This window comes from Caloenas nicobarica, chromosome 4 (genome assembly GCF_036013445.1).
Source record: "Caloenas nicobarica isolate bCalNic1 chromosome 4, bCalNic1.hap1, whole genome shotgun sequence".
NCBI classification, from domain to species: domain Eukaryota; kingdom Metazoa; phylum Chordata; class Aves; order Columbiformes; family Columbidae; genus Caloenas; species Caloenas nicobarica.
The window spans coordinates 69,179,934-69,202,281 of record NC_088248.1 but is presented as its reverse complement, the minus strand read 5'-3'; the positions used below and the strand labels follow the sequence as shown (position 1 = coordinate 69,202,281).

The 22,348-nt window shown below is 37.5% G+C and overlaps 1 protein-coding gene across 2 annotated transcripts in view; it reads left to right on the top strand.

Annotated features, from left to right (window-relative positions):
* The window catches only part of RGS12 (regulator of G protein signaling 12), an 88,115-nt gene that overhangs the window by 28,899 nt on the left and 36,868 nt on the right, over positions 1 to 22,348 (top strand). The window contains exons 1-2 of one of the 2 annotated variants that reach the window (XM_065634225.1): positions 4,900 to 4,960; positions 15,576 to 15,597. In XM_065634225.1, the coding sequence (XP_065490297.1) occupies positions 4,928 to 4,960; positions 15,576 to 15,597 (55 nt within the window). In that variant the 5' untranslated portion in view covers positions 4,900 to 4,927. Of the gene's footprint in view, positions 1 to 4,899; positions 4,961 to 15,575; positions 15,598 to 22,348 lie in introns of those variants that run through there. The other variant, XM_065634224.1, reaches the window with a different exon arrangement.

The window sequence follows — 22,348 nt, the reverse complement described above, 5'->3', positions numbered from 1 at the left end:
CAAGTGATAGGATGAGAGGAAATGGCCTCAAGTTGCACCAGCGGAGGTTTAGATTGAATATTAGGAAAAAAATTTTCCCAGAAAGGGTTGTCAGGCATTGGAAGAGGCTGCCATCCCTGGAGGTGTTTAAAAGATGTGTACATGAGGTTCTTAAGGACATGGTTTAGTGCTAGAATTAGGTTATGGTTGAACTCAATGATCTTGAGGGTCTCTTCCAACTGAAATGATTCTATGATTCTATTCTCTGATTCTAACTGTCTTTAAAACTATGTAGCAGCTTATGGCATTATTTGACGAGTACAGATAAAGCCAGTATGTCTGTACATTACTATCATCTTGTTCTGAATGATGCCTATAGTATCCCTTAGTGGTTTTGTTTAGTTTTGGTTTGGTTTGGGGTTTTTTTGTTTGTTCGTTTGTTTTTGTTCCCCCCCCCCCCGCCCCAATATCATTCCTGGTGTGCCTTAAAGATTTCCAAGAACATAATTTTTTCACATTTTGTTCTGTAGACTGCCATATTAAGAATCTCAAACTTTTCAGAGTACTCTGGCGGATCTTCTTCAGGCTTTTACTTTGGCATGTGTGATCTTACCGGGTACTTTAGTTGTATCCGTTGTTACAACATAAACGAGGACAATATCATGCTAGCAGTATATGTTTGTTTATTTTTTCCATAGATTGTGCACTGGCATTAACCTTAAGTCTTTGCTGGTATTTTATACTTTATCATAATTTTTAAAAGATTACCAATGTATGCCTTAAGTTTTCCTTACATTTATAGACTTTGTCATGGAAAGTTCTTATGCTCTTCATACTGTTTTGTGTTATCTGACAGAAGTGGCTTGGTCAACAGATTAGTATAGTTGTGTGTAACCTCTTGTTTCTCATGAATCGGAGATACTTATTTCTAGATACAGTCTAGAATGTTAAACTATGACATTTTTTTCCGGACACTGAGAATAATGGGATTTGTTTTCTGTTATTGAAGTTTGTAAAGTGACCATATTTCTGTAATTTTACTGTTTACTCTTTTCTACTGCTTTTGGGTTATTTTCTTTATTTCAGACTCTGGAGAAATTTGCCATGTAAATTTTCATGTAAGAAGCTGAGTAGTCAGAGAATGTGCTGAGAGCTGGATCTCATCTCTTTTTGTGGGGTGCATATGGCAGCGCTCATCACAGAGGTGCTCATCCCATACTTTGGTGCCTGAGAAGAAGCCAACAGCATTACTGAGGTTGTGCTCTATCAGTAATTCAGTCCTCATCTGTGCAAAGGTGGTTGGCCCTGGATGGAGAAGTTTCTCCCAGAGGAAGCAATCAGAACATTGTCTGACCCTGCCACTCAAGTGCTCTCCTGGCCAAGCCTGGGCTTGGCTCTCCAACACAAGCCAATTTCTGTCACAGAACCAGAGGCACACTATATGCTTCCAGGGACTAGATAAGAACTTGCGTTCTGCTTAAATCCTCAAGCAGCAGACCTTACTTCTTGTCAGTAGCCACTACCGGCGTTCTTAAGACATGTGATTAAATGGACACAGGTGGATTCATAAGCTGTCAACACCTCTGATGCAGTCATGTTTGTGGAACTAGAAGGATCAGACAGGGTGAACAAGTTCAGGTTGCCACCTGAAGCTACAGAGGGGTCATATCCTTTAGTTCAGCAATGTAAGGGACCGGAACTTGCTTTTGGCTCCATTCCTTTGGTTCTGGTTTCATTGTGTAGTGACGAAACAGTCAGTGCTTGGTGGATTGGGACTCTTGGTAGGTGAGCAACGTCTCAGGGATGTCTTTCTCCATAAGCTCTGGTACTTAGGGTTCTTTTTAAACCGGGCTTGCTCTCTTTGAACTAAAACTCTGCTTTCCTGGGTGTGATTCATGAGGCATGTTAACCTCCTGACATGAAGGCAGAGTAACATTTTTACAGCACTGGGGTCTGTTCTTGAAACCCAGAATTACTTGCTGCTTAAGGCTGGCCCTTGCTTCAGTTTCTTACGTTACACTTGTTAAATCACAGCCATCTTTTAAGGCTCCTCCCAAGAAAGTGAGCAATGAGGTGAAGTTACTCAAGGTAATAAGGGCAAGAACAGTCTCTGAAGATGAGAGCAGGCTGCTTTTATAAGACTGGATGACTGGAAAATGAAATGGCAGCTCAAAATGTATGCAGATAAATGTAAAGCAATGCAAATGAAGCAAAATAGTCCTAGCTTCATATGTTAAATGATGTATATGTCTCTGAGCCGACTGTTTCCTCTCACAAGTGAGGTCTTTGAGTTACAAGGGCCAGTTGCATGAAAATTTCCATTCAATACAGTAGCAATGAAACAAAATCCTGTGTTATGAATTATTAGGGAAGGAATACAGGAAAAAAACCCATAATGGTTCCATTGTAGAAATCTGTGATTTGGCCACACCTTGAATGTCATGTTCTGGTCTCTTTATTTCAAAAAGGTTATGATATATTAGAAGTGGAAGAGGTTCAGAAAGGTGTAACAACAGTACGAAGTTGCGGCTGGCATAGAAAAAGTAGTTGGGATTGACTGCTCGCTGTTTCCTTCGGGACAAGAAGTTGGCACCATTAATTAAAGGTAGCTGGAGCCAGGAGCAAAACAAACAGGAGAACTCGATTGTTCATGCAGGAGGTGAGTTGGTCTGTGGGATGCCTCACCACTGAGTGCTGCGGCTGCAGGAAATTTGCATGTCCTGGGGGAAGGGGACAAGTATTTGTAAAATAGAGCCACTGGGGATTATTAAGAAGACAAGTCACACCAGGTTCAGGAAATCTGAACTAAAAATACCTGGAGTCTGTGAGAATGTAATCAGGGAAATGTCCTGTATGTTGCCCTGTGCTGTTCATCAGTAGACATCCATGTGTAGCCACTCCTAGAAACATAACATTGGTTTTGATAAACCCATGTTGTGAACTGATTATGTGCTGGTGAGGGGCCTGGAGCACAAATCTTGTGAGGAGCGGCTGAGGGAGCTGGGGCTGTTCAGCCTGGAGAACAGGAGGCTGAGGGGAGACCTTATCCCTGTCTGCAACTGCCTGAAAGGAGGTTGTAGCATGGAGGGGGTTGGTCTCTTCTCCCAAGTAGCAAGAGATAGGACAAGAGGAAATGGCCTCAAGTTGCACCAGGGGATCTTTAGATTGGATATTAGGAAAAATTTCTTCACAGAAAGGGTTGTCAGGCACTGGAACAGGCTGCCCAGGGAAGTGGTGGAGTCACCATCCCTGAAGGGGTTTAAAAGGCATTTAGACGAGGTTCTTAGGGACATGGTTTAGTGCCAGAGTTAGGTTATGGTTGGACTCAATGATCCTGAGGGTCTCTTCCAACCAAAAAGATTCTGTGATTCGTAGACTCAAGGATGGACATGGCTTCTTCTCAACTGCAGGATTATGGATTTTACTCTCAGCGCAAGAAACCACATTACTTTTCCCTTGGTGTAAACTTGTTTCTTTGCAAAATACAGGATTTGCTGACTGGAGCATCTCCTGGTGCAGCATAACTGTGTTGGGCTCGGGGACGGTTTCCTGGTTGTGCTGTTTGAGGGAGGGGGCACCTCAGCTTTCCTGGGCAGAACCCCTGCAGTTCTGCCTGCGAATGAGGAACTGGGTCCCTGGTTTCGTGCCTCTCTGTTCCCGCCCTCCTGCGGCTGCTGTTCCTGTTACTCCGTACGTTGTTTTTGTCATGCTGCGTCCTAACGGGGGTGAGGAGGGATTTTTTGCTCTGTGAGAGCTGGTTAATAGTAGGGAATGAATTAAGGCTTTATTGAATGAACTGAATTGGTGTTTCTAAAGTATAATCACAGAATAGATATGACACAAATGATATTACTGTAGCTATCTGTGAATTGCTTCTGACCCTGTCACTATGCTTAAACTGCTCGGATTTTGGCTAGAGTTGGTGTTATTTAATTTTCACTGTCCTCACAGATTTATCAGTCCATCGATGTTTTAAAAAAACAAACAAAAAAAAGAGTCACCTGTGGAGTATCTACTATATGAGCTACTGCTTTTTATTCAATATTAAATCCTCAAAACATTTAATCTGTTCTTCTGATAAAAAAATACCGTAGAAATCCTATACTCTACTTCTGCCTGGGCTGAGGAACTGCAGAAGGATGGTATTTAAGCATTATTTGTTGGGCAGAAAGTGTGTGCATTTCTTCCTGAAAATACGCAGATATTGCTGGTCTGTCTGGAGAGTAGGTGTGGTATTGAAAATTACAAGAATCATGTTTCACCTGGAATGCGATCCTTGTAAATGCCAATGCCCTGCTTACTCAAAAGAACATGGAACATTTTGGTAGGATGAGCTGGATTACATAATACGCGTACATGTGATTGTAATCGTATGGAGACGTGCACCTACACGCCAGAAACTGAAAGAAATTTGCTGTGAGTCTTACAAATTGTAACTTTTTTAAAAAAAAGTAATTTTAGATTACGTTTTAAGTGTCTTTAATAGGGATTGATGACCTAGTTCATTCAGATACTATACTCATCAAAGGGGAATGTATTAAAAATGAGAATACGTTGGAGGAGAAAACAATGTTGACTCAGTGCTTAAACAAGTTTGGACAAATGTTTGAAACAACGTCCTGTAGGCCCTCACCGAATGCATTTTACGTGAGCAGATTCCTCAGCAGTATGCTGTTGTCTTCACAGAAGCTTCATTGTTACACAGGACTTGCCTAAACACCATTTTAAAAGCTGCCTGTTCCTTTTGATGAGGAGATACAGAACCAGCATTGAGGGCGGAGAATGTGCTGGGGAGGGAGGAGAATGCGAGAGGTGTTGATAGGGCAACAGGCAGAGAAGCCTCATTTTTTTACTGGACTCTGGAAGAAGTAAATATGTGTTCAGAAAGAGCGTAATAATAAAGTTGAAGGGACTGTTTCTTAACAATGAGCTGTTAAACTATTTATACATGGAGAAAACTTTTACTGATAGTCAAGTGTCTGTAAGTATAAAGTTTTGTTTGTCTAAAGTGAACAGAAAACAGGAATATGGTTTATTGAGTAGTCTTCCGAGCTAAGAAATCTTGCAGTGAAATGTGATAAATAATGCTTCTAAGGATTCAATGAGGTTTTAAAGAGGCAAAGTTCGTAAGTATGAGTATTTAAGTTGACTTTCTATATAAGTTCTACTGTGAAATTAAGAATTTACCATTTTTATAGTAATGTTTTAAATCTCTCCTTAGCATTGTATTGTTTTTAAAATGTGAAGTGAGTTTAGTAGATATAAAGATTCTTCTCTAATTAAGTTTTTATAAATATTTTTGTTAATTTTCACTAGCACATGTGTTTCCGTAAAGCAAGAATGTCATGTTACAAGTTACCTTCAAATTGTTACAGCATTTTTAAGGTGTGCAGCCAAAGTGATTACTTTTTTCTTCCAGTTGGATTTTTGTCCAATAAAACAGAATCCAGATGGTATGAGTTATCAAAATAACTGAAAATAAATGAAAAGCATTTATAGATTACAAATTTTTGAGGTGTAGAGACTTCAGACCTGTTTTAGCTTCTTTTTGCTCAGAAACCACATATTGTATAAGTAAAAGTCCTAGGTATATTATTAAGTTTTGACATGATAGTCCTTTATGTCTGTATATCTCAGATTAGAATTGTACTTAATGCCAAAAGTATAGCAGCAAAACTATCAGTTTTTAAAATGAAAAGTGAAACAAACAGTTGCAAGGCTTAGGAAGATATATATGCACTGTTGACTTCAAAATTAGTAGTTTTCATGCTCAGTTTTACATGGATTTCCTCAAAATCTACTGATTCTTAGAGGTTCTTTCTGCAGTAGTAGGAAATTCAGAAGCAACTTAATATGTTTCAGTGATCTGTCACTTAATCACAGCCTCCTTAATGTGTAATTTAATTTTAATTTACTACTGGGCTGCAAGTCACCTTCCATCTGGAAGTGCAAGTTATGCTGTTTCTGCATGTTTTTATTAGTGGAGAGAATTCAATTGTCTTAAAATGTTGATCAGCAGAAGGAAAAAAACTAATTATTTACAAAACATTTTGGAAAAAGTGTACCTTTTATTATCAGTTTACAGTCGGGCTCTACAGAAGTATTTTTCAGAGTTTACACTATGGATTTCAAAACCAAGTATTTGTTTTTTTGAGTAGATTTCTGGATGACAAATCTTCCTGAACTTCATGTTTCTCAGCATGCAGAGCAGCTCAGCAGCGCAGGCTGACAGCAGGGGGCACTGGGAACAGCACTTTGCATCCAGTCCCTGCATTTATCGTGGATGGGAAGCCTTGGTATTTAGTTTTTTTTAATACACGAACAAATTCCAGATAGCTTGCCTTAAAAGTATTTTTTTGTTAAGATTCCTTTGGAATCTTAACAGTCCTTGGAATCTTAGAAGTCCTTCCCTTAGGAAGGACTTTTATCTTTAAAATTGATCGAGGAGAAACCACTATGTTTTAAATATGAGAATCTTCCTTTTAATCAGTAGCATGTGTGGGGTCTGTTTATTGTTGAGTAGCTGAGAAATCATTCACAAGAATACATCTAGACAGATTATACAAAATTTGGAGAATTAGAAAAAAAACCATTTTATTTTATAGCAAAGTTTTCTTAATTTGCGTGTCGTCTTTGGTACTCCTGCTTTTTATTTCAGTAACTAGGGTCAGTGAGCTAAATCATAGTCCTATCAGGTATTTTTTTCCTCTGGCTTTCATGCAAGTAGTTGTTACTTTCTTTAATATGAGATAAAAAATAAATAATTGATATTGATGCGATTTAAGATTCTTCGGTGATGCATTCTGCCTATCTCAAATTTAAGTTAGGAATTTTGTGTGACTAGGAGCTGGCATTTTGTGTGTGTGTTTTCTGATTTTAGGAGTCAAGAATATATTAAATCCTATTAATCTTTTGACAAGTTAAAACTTATCCAGGCTTCCCATCATTCTGTCTTTCTCTTCAACTTTTTCTGCTCTGAAAACAAATATACAAAAGAAAATAAGAGCAGGAAGTGGAAGGAGGATAGAATAGAAAAACAGATCAACCGTATCTGGGGTCTCTACCCCTTCCTACAGTTTAGCATCTAAGCAGATGGATGTGGGTTTATAAATGTTGTCTTTGGTATATCTGAATAAGGTTTTTAAAGCTGTTGTGTCATATTTTAACACTTTCCATTAATAGCTTTGCAAATTAACATGCCTTCTGTTTTTGACCTTTGAACTCTGAGTTGCCTGCCTAGTTACAAATATGGTACACAAAATGGCAAGATTTTGAATCTGGCAGTTGCTGAAATAACCTGTGAAAATGTTGAGGGATATGAATTTCTTAAAGGGCTTTCAGAGTCACATGATGTTTCATAGCCATTATCATTAACCAGTACCATCTAATTGGTAGAGCTTATTTGCAGTGCTAGTGGAGTCACTGTATGGAAAAAATGTGGATGTGCAATGCTCAGTTTAATGAACTAAAATCAACAACTCTAAAGGTCTGTTTAAACTAAGGGATTATTAGGTTTGTAACGTCAAGTATGAGTGCCTAGAATGTATAAAACATAAAACATTGCCCACACACAGTGTTCCTAACAATGCTCAGTTTTCTCTGGTGAACTGCTAGTCTTGCAGCTACATCCCATTGCATGAGGGGTTATTTTTCTCCTAATCATTCTTGTGGGTAACGTCCTCACCTGTGTAACTCTGCTAGTACATTTGGTCTTTCTAGCTGATTCCTAGAGGACTTAGGTTGAACATTAAGTAAACACCATTGATAAAAGTCCCTTTTTGTGTTACCCTGGAGGGGCGTTCACAGGAAAGTTCTCTAGGCATTTCTGATCCATCCGTGCTTTTTCCTTATCCAATGTAGGGATTATTATGCACCTGATCCCCTGCATATTTCTAATGTTATTGCTGTTTGGTTGTTTAAGGTATTTACAGTGAAAATATATTCTGCATCCCAGTGGGTTTAATGTCAAGCAATATGCAGTTTTAAACAGATCTTTTTGACGTTTTTTTTCTTCATAAAACTATAATTTTTTAATACTTATCCACATACAGTAAAACTGTTCTGCTGTGCAAACATAGGGGTTTTGCTTATTAAGGAGGGTGTAATTTGTAAAACACATTCCTTCCCATCTACCCACTCATTTGTTTCCATTGCATTTCTTCATGGCATTAAATACTTGTAGAAGACAGCACTCTAAAGGGCAGTGGTGTGCCTATTCAAACAAGTAATCAATCATAAAATGAACTTTGTCCGTTGCAGCAATTTGCCTGTGCCTCTGGAATGCTTGTTAAAGCAGGCTTCCACCATTTCCATCTGCAGTAAGCTTAAAATTTCTTCTCTGATTACTCTAAATTAAATTGAGAAGACTGAGTTTTTCTGTTAACCAAGTCTCTTGATCCTAAATCCAAAAATGGGAAGATGTGCAGCCTTGGACGGTCTTTTACAAGCCAGTCTTGTGAGATCTTGACTAAAGACTCTTATTTTTGACTCATTTTCTCTGTTTATAAGTTCAGAGTAATATTTGCCTTCTTCATAGGGTTGTTTTTATATTAGGGGCTCAACCTAGGAACTGTGTGGGTGTGGGGGATTCCACATGCTGCATTGAACAAGGCAGAAGATTCCTCTTTCCTAAACTACTCCTAGTAAGTCCACCTTGGCTTTAAGGACATCCCACTGAAATGCCCACAAATCATTCCCAGTTTGCAATTCTGGTGTTTATTCTTAGAGAAAACTGTATTCTGATTGCTTAGAAAGTAATAGCAATGAATGTTTTAGGTCCTAGCGCTATTTACTTGTGAATAGCAGCAAACTTCATGAAATGCTCTACCTCCCCTATACAGTCTCTTGAAGCCTCTGCTGTCACAGAGAAGTTAATAGCACTTCCCTCTGACATTACCATCCCCTGTTTTTCTCTCTGTTCCCATGTGCTGTGCACAGAACTGTCTTTGCTGTTGGTTGAGCACAGGCTGGGGTATGAGGAAGGAAGGGCAGAATAGCAGTTGGCTTCTGAAAGGAGAATTTTGTCTTTAGTGACGATGGGCTGCTCCTGGGTTTAACCAAATATGCCAAGTCTCCTTGTACTCTGGATTTTTACATGCAATTTACAGTGTTAACCACTGAGAAGTTAAGCAGAATAGACTATTTGAGATCCTACTCTATTCTGGCTTGTGTTATGTAAACCTCTGAAAATAGTGGTTTACTATGTAAATGTTTCTATAACTAATGTTAGGGTGATTAACTAATGTTTTTCTGAAAACTGTCTTGGAAATCTGTTTTATTGAATACACAATTCAACGTCATTTTATTTTCCTGATTTGTAGTAGGAAACGTTTTAAAATGCAATCAGCATGATTTATATAAAATGATCTAGCTTTTCTGGTGCGAGATAATTGAGATCTAATCTGAATCCCTGACGAACCACAGCTTCCTGCATTGGCCTGTTGCTATGGGTAACATAAAGGGAGTAAAATAGAACTTCATACGAAATGCCTTTAAACTTTACTGGCATGTACAGACATGGAACAGGGTTGAATTTTTTAGTTTAATCTTTGAGAAGCTAATGTGTTAAGGAAATGTTTTTTCTGTATTAAGTGAAGATGAATTTAGGACGGGTGCTGTTAGGAAAAATAACTGCTGTTTCTTACGAAGAGCGGGTAAGTGATATGAATTATATTTAGCTAAAGCAAGGCATTGTTGCAGTGAGAAATTAGAAGAGACTATTGTTATTGGCAAGAAATTGGAGAAGAATGTTATCAAGTTCAGAATGTGTTTTGCTTAGCCTTTAAGCTTTTTTACTTTAAAGTATTTAAGTTAAAATTCTTTTGTAGATGAAAACATTGAGTTATATTATCAGAGGAGAGTAAAGGCAATCTTACTGTACCAAGATTCAGATTTTGAGATGTATTTATGAGCTGTGCACAATATGTATAAAGCTAAAAAATCATTTTATTCTGTGCCTACTTTTAATACTGTGCAATGCATTTTGTATATGCTTTCTGTACCATTATGTCAATATTGTATTTTTAGGTAAAATGGTATATATTTTGTATATATCTCTATCAAAATAATTTTAGGGATGGATTTAGCATTTAGGGCACTGTGTTTATCTGTGATAAGATTGATTTTGTTTGTGATAAAAAGTTGAACATTTATTTGTTAAAGGAATTCCAAATGTCACATCATTTACTGTTCATATGTTGGTTTTATAGATTCAAATATTTGACAAAAATATTTAACCTTCAGAGTAGAATATGTTCAGCAAAATCATTGTACAGTAGTTCTACTGTATTTTTTTTTCCTTGGGAATCCTTACATCTATAATGCTTTTGTATTAACCATTATAAATGCACTTCTTTGGTGGCAGAGAACTGAAAAGATAAATGTTATAGTCCTTCTTTAACTGGCATTCTGAAGGGGCATCCTTCTCATAGAATTCTAAATCTTTAAATTAATTGCAATAATATTTTGAACTGAGGATAAAAATAATACTACTCAAGGGTTTAGGTGAGAAATACGTTAGAGATTATTTATTAGAAGAGAAATCTAGCAATAATTTGTAAGTAATATGGCTTTATTTTTTATTTAATATATTAGAACAAAGTTTACCGTATTTCGAGACATGATCCTCCCTCCCAGAGATCATTTGAGTTCATGGCATTTCTACAATGTTAATGCTGTAATGCACTTAATGATAAAAATACCTGTATGTAATGTAAGTCCTGGAGTAATGTGACTGAAGATCTAGGGACCCACTTGTAATTCATACCTTGGCAAAAGGAGAAGTTGCTTCAGGTGATTTAATAAGGAATTTGAAGAAAGCTAGAGGCAAGCAGACAGTCGACTGAGTGATAGGCTTTCCCGGAGCTGAGGGACAGAATGTTTGAAAGTTGCCTTTTTGTATTCAGTCTGTAAATCTGCAGTGTTTCGTCTCTTAAAGAAAACAACAAGCTTCCCAAACTTATTTTGAGTTTTGAAATAGTATGAGAAAATCAGTTTCAGAGGTTGATGGAGCTAGGTGTGCGATTGCAAGCTGAAAGGCTTAGTTAGAGGGGCTTTTGTAAAACAGTGTGTGGTACAATATTGTACTAGGTAAGTCTAACAGATTCTGAAGCAGCAGTCAGAGAGTTCTTTGGATGCAGCAAGAAGCCAATGCCTGTATTAGGAAAAAAGTATGCTTTAGAAAGGACACATGAGGAGGTCATTTTAAATCCCCTTTTCTCTGAATCTTTCTGGATGCCCAGGAAAGAAATAGACGTGATTTTGTCATTGTTAGGGTAGGAGAGAAGAATACTTCTTCACTCTCCTTTTAGATTTTATTCCTCTGCATCTCAGAAGGAGTTGGAAATACATATGTCTTTTTTGACTCAGAAAGGCACTCACCCACATTCTGTTTGCACAGATGTTTTCATGTTGTTCCATTTTATTGCTCAGGCCTGGCATTTCCTGGAGTGCGTCACCCCTCCAGTATCCCCATCTTTCCCTTTGTTCTTCTCAAGTACTTGAGCATGACTTCGACTCGAATGACAAATTTTGAGGTGGAGAAAAAGGACATTTTTGTATTGTTACCTGGGTAGTCTGTACACACAGATTTATTTGCTCAGTGTAATGTCTAGGATACGGGTAGGGTATGTTTGTGTTTTCTGCATCATGGTTTTATGGCAGACTTTGACATTACTTACTTAGTTTCCTGGGACCCGATCCATGTAAAATGGAACTAAGTGGATTTGCTGGGTTAGAGTTCCTGTCCACTGCAAGATGTCCTCAGACGAGTTTCCTGCAGTGGTGCACGCATCTAGCAGGCTGTAGACCATGAAAGCTAAAAGATACAGGCTGTTTCTACTTTATGAATTATTCTCCTTTATGCCCTCTCTCCTTGTTTACCCTGTGTTGTTGCAAGATACTCTGTTGTCTATTTCTATGCTGGAACAAAAAGTCGATGTGCTCACAAAGTAGTTTTCTCCACGTTAATTACTGTAAACTAATCCTCTTTAAGATTTGCTGCAAGCAGATCAAAAAAACTCATGGGCCCTTCTGGTTTTTCCACCTGACAAAGAGAGATGATACAATGAGAAATTTTACGTGTTTTCTTTTCATTAGAGCCTTATGCTCTTCAATATATGCTGAAGCATTTGCCAGTTTACAGCGAGCTAGAACATCTGTCGTGGTATGTGACAACTGGGACATCACAGTTCAGCTTGCGGGTCCTGGCACTGAGCTCCTCACCCGGGTCACAGGGACCAAGGGAGGAGAGTTGGATCGTCCAGCTCCGCGGGGTGTGTGGTTGTGTCTGTGTCCCTCTGCTGCCAACCCAGCTAGAGGAGCAAGCAGACTTCCCATGAAGAGGTTTTCCTAAACTAGAATTATTTTTCAAATTTGTTACCATGAGACTCCTGGCATATACCCTGGGCTTTTTTCCTAAATCAATTAGGAAGTCAGGGTAATTTGAAGGACTAATTTCAGTTCTTATCTGGTTGTGAAACATTTGAGGGTTGAATACAATTAGATTTTATCTCCGGGTGAGAGTTCAAATGTACATTCACAAAATGAATACATGTATGTCCTGTCATTTGGAATTAAATACTTACTTTTATTTTTAATCTTTACATTAACCCTAACTCGCACAGGGTAATACGCTATCCTCCCTCATCTTTCAGAAATGGCTACATACAGATTTTATATCTGATTTTATCTATCTGATCTATCTTTTATCTATCTATCTCTCTGATTTTATAACTTTTTAATACTTCTGTTTTATAATAGGTAGTTCTTAATACACATGTGGTGTTAAATTTAATCAAATAATCAAATTTTATATGTATAGTAGATCAAATTTTGTCCTGAAGAGCCTCCAGTGGTGGTAAGCATGAGTGCTGAAGAATGAAAAACAGCCTCTAACATACAGTGAAGTTTTTAAATGACATCATCATAGCATTTTAAAAAATCTGGTCTTGCAACTTATACCTTTGGACAAATCTAGACAAGTTTCAGTTGAACAGTTTAGAAGAGAAGCTTCTTTGTGTAAACGTGGACTGCATGCAGTTTCTGACGGGTATATATTAAGATCTCTAAGTACTCACAAACATGTTTTCAACATATTACTGTAAATTCTTACACAATAATTACAAACTTTACTTTCTAGCTGGTTTTATTGAATTAAGTGGATTTAGTTCAGTTATGTAAATGAATTTAAAGAAATGTTCTTAAAATAAATTTTATTCTGTGATCTACAGAAGTAAACTGATAATGCTTGGAACGTGGTGGGTAGTTTTAGTGACACTGCAATGTAAACAAAATGCTATATGGTTGGAATATAGCAAAACCAAATGGAAATTTGAAATATCTTAATAGCACAAAAATTCTGTTCTTCCTCTGGGTACTAGGTTTTTTTTGGTACTGTTTAAGATAATAATTATTAAGGCCTTGCTTGGAGAGATTTTAAGATGTTGGTACATGTAATGTGATGTGCACACACAAACCCAACCCATAGTGAGTAAAAAGCTCACCGCATTAACTTCTGCTAAATGGATTGAGGTAAAATGGTATCTCATTGTCCATAGAACTTAATTAAGTGGCACTATTACTGTAATTCTTGAGCTTTGCTATGAAATCACACATTTTTTCCTTTAAAATGATATTTTACAATTAGCTTCCTTGTTTTTTAAAAAAGTAGTGTAAATATTCTTTTTACTTCCCTGAGAATCCGATTCATTTTACTTGATACCTTTCAAAAACGTGAAGAAGAATTGTACTTAGTGGTTGAGTCTAGATTCATGAAAGCTGTCAAAGGGAATGACCACTCCTAAAACGTCTATATTTTGAAAGTTGTTTTTTTTCTGTCTACTGTGTAAACTGATACTATTACTCTAAGTTGTCCTTTTCTTCATTCTTTGAGAAATGACTTTGAAATTTTTTATACATCAGCTGTTCTGTACAGTATGTGAATAAGAAATCAGAAGCAATCATATTTATGAGACAGTTCAGTAATGTAAATTTAATTCATGCTTGTAATTTAGAAAATTAAGGTACAACTTCTGAATGCATAATATGCTTGCTAGACTAATGTGCAAAGTAGGAAAGATGTCCTCAGCCTTAGTGAAGGACTGTACCCAAACCAGTAGTACTTTTCTGCTACCCAAAACGTGGCTACTAAAAAATGTGAGAAGCCTGGATACACTTTTGATTATATTATTGTGCTTCACAGATTCAGAATAATTTATTTTTTTGCAGTTAAGCAAGAAGCGCCATAATTTTTTGGTCTTTTCCATGAAAGATGTATTTGTGTTTATCTGAACTAGCACCAGAGGAATGATGTCAATAGAGACTAGCGTAGACTTTCAAAGTTCCAAAATACTTGTATTGAAAACTAGATCAGATCCTCTGCTGATGATATGAATGGTGAGGCCTCAACAGTTTATAGTAACAAGTGATTTTCTTCAGATAGTGTTACCAGCAGTATGAAATCCTGCATTGAAATACAAAAGAAAAAAGAAAGGAGAAGATATTATTCTGTTAAGGATTGCTAAAGGTTTGTGTGGATTTTGAGAGAGAGAGGGAATGTTTGTTGCCAAGGCTGGAAAATACAGACCAACTATGGAGAAATAGCTTTTCTATTGAGTTGTGTATATATATGTATGTTTTTTTTCTTCTGTGTGTATTCCATCTTGGACATATTTTGGATACATAGCGCATTCTAAGAGCGGTACAAAATAAGAGAGTTTAACTATTTAGAAAGTTATTTAAAGGTTCAAGGACACTTAAAATGATGAGAGAAGATTCCTCAAATTAAAATAATAATTTTTTTAAAAATAGCCATTAAAAATCAAAAATAACTTCAATCTAAAATTCAGCTGCCCTTCTAGTTTTTCACTCAGCTGAGTGTTGAGGTCCAGGCGCTGGAGCACATTTGGGAAATGGTCACCTGCTTGTGTTTACAGAAGTGTTAGATGCCTTGAGCTAATTTGTGATCAAAGGTGAGAAGTTTAGAGTAGATGAGCACATAAACATCAACGTTTCACTAGAAGTCTAGTTGTCCTTGAAAGTTTGATGTAAAATACGAGTAGAGATGGTGAGGAATTATTGCCTGGCTTGCTGGAAACACTTAACATCCTTCTGGCTCTTTGGAAGTCAGAAGTGATCAATACGGGGAGTTTTCAGAGTCATCTCGCTGACAAAATACCAAATTTTAATTTTTATTCTACGATATCTCCAGATAATGCAGCAAAATAAAGTATATGAGGTGTTGTTTTCATTTTAAGTGTTGTCAGGTCAGTTTTAAGGTACCTGCTTTCTCACATATACCAACCGATTGACTCTATTCATGTAAGGGCTGGTGGAAGCAACGTAGCTACTCACAGCAGAAAGTACTTCGTCCAGTAAATATTGTGGGATCAAGTTCCAGGACAGTGGTTAAAAGGACTGGGGTGCATTTCGTGGTGGGGAGGAAGTAACAGCTGGTTTCTTTAGATTTTCCTCTCTCATGTTATCTGTTGCTAATAAGATGATAAAAGTAGCCAACACTTCAAATTTTCTGTGCAACTTGGAGATTTTTTAATACCATGAAACTTAAGTAACACTTATTTTTCTTTTTCTTATTGCAGTCAGCAACTGTTTCTGATGGAGGTAAGCTGAAGCTTGTTTTTACTTTTATAATGAAAAATAATCAATTTTCCACATTATGCAATGTAATATGTGCTAAATAAGGTGATATATTACAAGATGTGAGTCCAAAGGGGTGCAGAACTCTCTGACTTCTTTGGGAACTGTACCAATGAAAATATTGCAGGATTATATTCACATACTTTCATGATTTATTTGCATAATTTTTTTGGTGGCACATCTCTCTATATGCACATTTTTATTACTACCATGCTTCTTCATTCATAATAATAAAGAGGCAGAGCTGGTAGACTTTGGATAATTGGATGGCAGATAAAATCTTGTTCTCTGTTTTATTGTCCTTTACATATCCTGTTTGCTTTTGAAGAGAGCTGCTCTAGCTCCTGAGTTGTAAGCTGTGTTGGTGCATTTGTGAGGTTGAAATTTCTTTACAGTGTGATGCATTTTGAAGAAGGGGGTAAGTCATTTGGTGTTTGTAAAATGCCACCATGGAGCTCTCGCAGTTCTCGAGTGCTTCTAAGTGAACTCCTCTTCGTGTCACCTAAGCTTGTTTGTTTTGATTTTAACGTGGCTTTAATGTTTTAAAGGACGTCCACTTTCTTTGTTAAACATTGGAAGATGATTTTGCTGAACCTTTGAAGTTAATGGAAACAGTTTAAGTATGCTTCCTTAATGGAATAAAGGAATTTGTATAGTTTAGGGTATACAGGTGATAGCTTTTCTCACTTGTCTTGCTTGGCAGGAGTTGATTCACTTGATCCCGCAGAGAAACTCACATATGTATTATTACTTTTGCTGTTCTTTGACAACAGTACAAGACAATTTTATTAAATAAAAAGGGAACAAACTCTGTTGCTCTAATTAGTGCACTGAAATGGAAGAAATATTTTGAATGGTAAGGATAAGTTTTTATATTACTTGCAAATGCAAAATTAGCAACACTATTCACAAAACTCCATCGTGTCCTAATTTCTGATTCCTTGCAAAACTAAAACTGCAGTTAAGAGAAATGTTACTGTTTTGGTCCCTTTGACAGGGCCATTTGCTAGTGGCTGGCTGACTTTACCAGGTATTTTCCTTCTCTCCTGCTGACAAAGTCTGCTGCTGTTAACAGTATTTCTGTCTGGATGAGAAGATAGACTATATATTGTATCTGTCTTGTCTGCAAAGTGGCAAAAGAAGGAAACAGAAAATAATTGTGTCTATCCTGCTTCTGTTTCAAATGCAGCCTATGGTTTTTTGTGGGGAAAAATATGTATCTTTTTTCCCCAATTGTTACCTGTTTGATACAAAAACCAGGACAAATCACAGCCTTTGTTTGTTTGTGTATGTAGTTGAATTAAGTTCCAGGTGCTGAGAGGCAAAAAATTTGATCTTTTTTAGCTAAAATGGAATGTACTTCCATCTTGTTTCCTCAAGGTTTCTTGTTCCACGTTAATGAAAATTATTTTACTCCTGTTGCCTATCCAAATTGCTGAAATTTTTAAATTATTTTAAAGATCTTATTTTCAGTTCTTCCAATATGACTTCTGCATTTCATTCCAATTCCGTAGGTAATTGTGTTTTCACAACTAATTCTTTACAGTTTTGTGCAGTCATGGAATCAAAGGGCCATGTAGGTTGCAGAGGTGAAAGTACAGGTGATGTTATACGTGTTTTTCTGCTGAGTTGTATGACCTCTTTTTTCTGTTAGCGCTGAAGATTTAACATGAACTCCTCCTTCATTCTTCAATGCTACTTAAGAGGGGGGTATAACTTATGTAAAAAGTGGTAGAAAAACTATACTGAGTAATAATCAATCAATGCTTAAATACCCAGAAAGTGGACTGGAAAAACAGGAACCAGAGAGATTGTAGACAGAAAAAGTGAAATGAAATAAAATCCTAATCCATTTCATTTGGAGCTGCATTGAGTAAAAAGCTCTGATTCATGTCTGAATTACATTTTCAGGCTTTCGCTTTTATTGAATATGTCACAGCACTGAAATTTTTGCAGTCTGATCTCGCTAATTCATTAGTAGATCCACAGATTTACACATTTCAGGGCATGTGTAGATTAGGGAAATTTGCACCAGTGTAACCCTTAGTAGAGCAGTGCATACTTCCCTTCCTAGACTAAATTGTGATGATAGTATTCGTACATATAAATAGATCCTATAAGTACTGTTGTGAAGCTTTAGTCTGGAAAGGGAAATATATGTGTAAAAAGTAATTATTATGTGTTTATATACATCCCTTCAGTATAATGGGAGGCATGACAGCTCTCTGCACATTTTCTTCCCAAGGTCAGTGAAGCCTCGTGGCTGTTATTGCATTAGAGCCAGGCACTGGAAACCAGCTATACCCTTCGCTGCATTTATTTTACACCGTAACTCAGCTTGTGCGAGGCTGGGATGTTCTCATTAGCCAAAACTGTGCACTTGGGCTTTGCAGGACAGGTAACGTGTAAAAGATACAGGTTCTTGAATTAGTGTTCTTTCCAGAGATGCTGACCAGTAGCAACTCTTAACTGTAATTGATTTGCTTAATGAATTGCAGGTAATGAGAGTGCAAACTGTAATAATGCTTAGATGCAAGATCAGTGCTATAGATCAATTAATCTGCAGTGCCTATGCTCTAGGAATAGCAGAAACCATTTTATGGTACTACAATGACCAGTAATTAGCAGAGTTCTCTTACTTACCGTCTGGGAAACCGTCCGTTCCTGCCGAGTGTGGAAACGGTGAGACCACGGACGCCGTGTGCGCTGGGGCTGATGTTTTGAGGGCTGTGACATCTAAATCATCACAGGGGTGATCAATAGTCCTCAGCTAGTGTCTGACTTGGGCTATTGATACCTAGATGGTGCTTGACAAAGGGAAAACCTTGAAGTCTAAGGATATTAGGAAAAAATTCTTCACAGAAAGGGTTGTCAGGCACTGGAACAGGCTGCCCAGGGAAGTGGTGGAGTCACCATCCCTGGAGGGGTTTAAAAGGCGTTTAGACGAGGTTCTGAGGGACATGGTTTAGTGCCAGAGTTAGGTTATGGTTAGACTTGATGATCCTGAGTGTCTCTTCCAACCGGAATGATTCTATGATTTTATGACATAGAACAGAAGTACGTGATCATTCATCTCCCAGACAGGTGCTGAGGTATCTGAGCTATTAAGAATCGCAAAGTCAGTTCTTACCTGCTATTCCCTGCAGAGATCAGTTCCACAAAGCTGAAGTCTATTATTGCCAAATACTTAAGCATAACAGATACTACATGCATGTCTTTTTCCTAAGATACTACTTTGCTGTAGTTTCTGCTGGTTTTTGGTTTTAGTGTTCATCACCTGGAAAGAATTCTCATAAGGAAAAGCATTCTCAAAGACTTTTTGAAAGGAATTGCATGTTTACAATAATAAATAATGTAAAACTGTATTTTAAAAAGTAACTAAAGAAGGCAGAGCAAAAAATCTGCAATGAAATCCAAAATAGAACAAACCACAACTGTTTACACTATAAATACAGGTGGATTATTTCCTCCAACAGGTATATGACTTATTTTTCTGTTGCACTGGCAGCGCATTCTTGCTGTGGCTGTGTTCCACTGTACCATAAATAATTCAAGTTCCTTTAGCAGCAGCGGCAAAAGGTCCTTTCTTTAAATTATTTATGAAGCATTTTATAATGCTTTGTGTTAAGTATACTATTGCTTTCCTCTGCTTGAAGCCATGTGGGCAAAGAATCGATTTGTTTAGAATGGTGTTGGAGGTGACCAGGAATTGCCGGGGGAAAAGCGTTAGCTTCCCTTATCCCAAAGTTGCAGGGGAACAATGTGCCGTACAGTGAGACTCATCTGCACCCAATGGGTTCCGGGACGTTACAGCTGAACTTGGTATGGATTCAGAAGGATGGCTTTCAGTGCATGGCTTGAAATATTTGATTAAGTGGCACCACAGTGGTTCTTATCAGCTTTATCCAGGTAACGTATTTAGTGATTAACTGGAATATGTTAATTGTATGAATGTATGATTTCTGGTGGTTACAGGGAATATGTGGAGCTTCTCACAATAATAAAAAGTGCTAGTGCATTGAAAAATACATATGGATTTTATGAACAATTGCAAAAAAAATATCCTTAATTAATTGTATTTAGACTTACTACTTTGTATTATATAAATAAAAACTTTCAAAGCCATCTTATCTTGAATACTTTCAAGATTTTAGCTGGTTAAATGCATGCATTTTCTTACTTAAAGCTTTTATTTTTTTGTAAAACAAAACCAAGACCCTCCACAGAATGTATAAACACAAAAGGTGTTAAAGATATGTTTTCTAAAAATCTGCAGAAAAACTTCTGTGTCTATTTGAAGAAGGCAATAATTGAAACAGAATGAGTGTGCACAGAAAGTGGTGCTTTCTTGCTAGGTACGGTGGTTATTGACCAGAACAGGAATAAATTTTGGTCCCAGGGATTCGGGATGCTTGAGTAAGGAGCCTCATTTTGCAGGTAATGCGAGATGAGTCGGTGCTTCCACACGGTAAGGAAAAAGGAAGGCAGGTGTTAGGAAACTCCAAAACCCGAGCTGGGGTTTTCACGGTAAACTCCTTTGGCACCCTGAGATTCCCAGCAGCTGGTCTTCCTTGTTTAAAAGCTTAACAAGAAAGAGGAGGCCACTTTGCACAACAGCCTTGCGGTTAGAATGTTTGAGGGTGGGAATTGGGGTTCCGTTTCCTCTAACGATCATCACAGAGGGCTCAGTAGGTGAAATATGTCAGAAAGTTTCTCTGCTGCTGCTTTCCAGGGTGGGCTGTGCGCACCCAGGGATGCAGGAGCTGGGAGAGTCGGGAAACCTGACACTGAGGTCTGACATTGGAAACATTCCCCTGCAAGGGGAGCGCAGCAGGAGCTATTACATACAGTCCCCATCTAGGTGTGATTTGGATAAATTGTGTACTAGTCTTAGAGTTAGTAGGGTTTTGTCTTCCCATCTGACCTTTATTTTTTCTCTGATTCTAAATGGTATACCTGCACTAGGCTGAACTGTTTTAAGTGCAACTGCTGGTATATGTGGTAAAAGAAAGTAGAATAACCAAGCCTTTTCTGGAAAACAACCTCGTTCTGCATTGTTTTCAGGTTGACAAGTACCCCAGCAGAAATCTGTACAGATTTTAAAAGCAAACCGACACAGCATTTTTGTTTTAAGGGAAAACAAAGCAGTGTCAGGGTTAAGTATGAATTCACATAGTTCTTTCTGAAAAAAATTTGAATTAGCTAAATGAAATCCCCCAGACAGAGACAGTTTTCTGTGAATGAGTAATCTCTTAATGCTGCTTGAGCCCTTTGGAGGACCTGTGCCAGTAGCTCTCAAACTTGTTGAAAATGCGGCCGCCTCTTGGTTCATTTGTTTTCGTGGGACCTCCAGAGTCGGCAGCGCATCAGAGGAATGAAAACCCAGCCTAGTTCAGAGCAAATGTAACTCTGGAGAGAGTGAGCAGCTGCTAGCAATTAAAGGTGGGTAGTTACCAGTTAGCCACTGCTGGAAACACCTCAAATTGCAGTTTGGCCTTTCCAGCCATCATGGGGAGGGAGGAGGGCGAAGGTGACCTGCTGATGACCACTGTGGCCACCGCATTGCCATCCCTCTGGGTCCTACGGCGCTGGGACTTGTGGATTTCGAGCCGAGCATTTCGTGTGGCTATTCCCAGTTTCCCTCTGTCAGCCGAGTGGGTTTAAATGGTTTGGTGTGTGGGATGAGTTTGCCTTTCTCATTTTTGCCTGAAAGAAACTAGGAAATTTTCATCATTTGTCAGTGGAGGAACACTGGGGATTGAACCCTCTAGGAGTGAGATCTGAAACTGTTCCAGATATATCAAGAAGTGGGTGTCTATTTATATCCTGGACTGTAAAATAAAACATATCCACCTGCAGAGTTAAAGCAAAATACTTCAGATAATAAATTTAGATAGAATTCTCTTCAGATTCACATTAGCTTCTTTCACAATAGTTCCACTGTGGTGACAGGTATTCTTTAATGAAGCTACCAGTTGACTTGGTTATGCTTTTTCATATCTCTTAAAAAAAAAAGTTAATAAATATTTCTTAGAAGAAAAATTGGCATTATTTGGTGAGTGTTTTTAATTAGCTTTGATTAATATGGTGATTAGCCAAAGAGAAATATTTAAATACCTGATATGTTATTATGGTTCTTCAATATTATCCTTGTTGAAAAATATAAAGTTACATTTTCATTCCTTCTTAATCTAATTCTGTATCTTTGTCTTAAACAATAGCTTTGCTTATGGAAATTTGCAGTAGTTAACTGTTACGTCTCAGTAAATATTTCTAAGCGACATAATACATTAAAAAACAAAGTTTCAAAACTGTTTTTTTCTTTCATTTTTCTTATGTTCATAGCTCTCTTCATAACTCTTCACTCCTTGCTTTAGTTTAGTCCAGGTGATTAGCTGAGGAAAACAAGCAACAGTAAAAATGTCTCTGAAGAACAGTCCATGTCTTACTGTTTGTGAATTCGGTTTTCCAACTCAATTTACGCTTATACTAAGCTGTATATTTACTTCTCCATTTGGCATAGAATTATTGAAGATATCTATTTTATTTGAGGAAATTATTTTCCTCACGTCTATTACTGCTAATTTTTCAAAGAATTTAATACCTGCTTTTTAAAATATTTTCATCAGAATTATTCAATTTGTTGGCTCTCTAGTGCAATCTCCTGCTCCAAGCAGAGTCCTTTATAAGATCAGACCGAGTAGCTCAGGGTTTT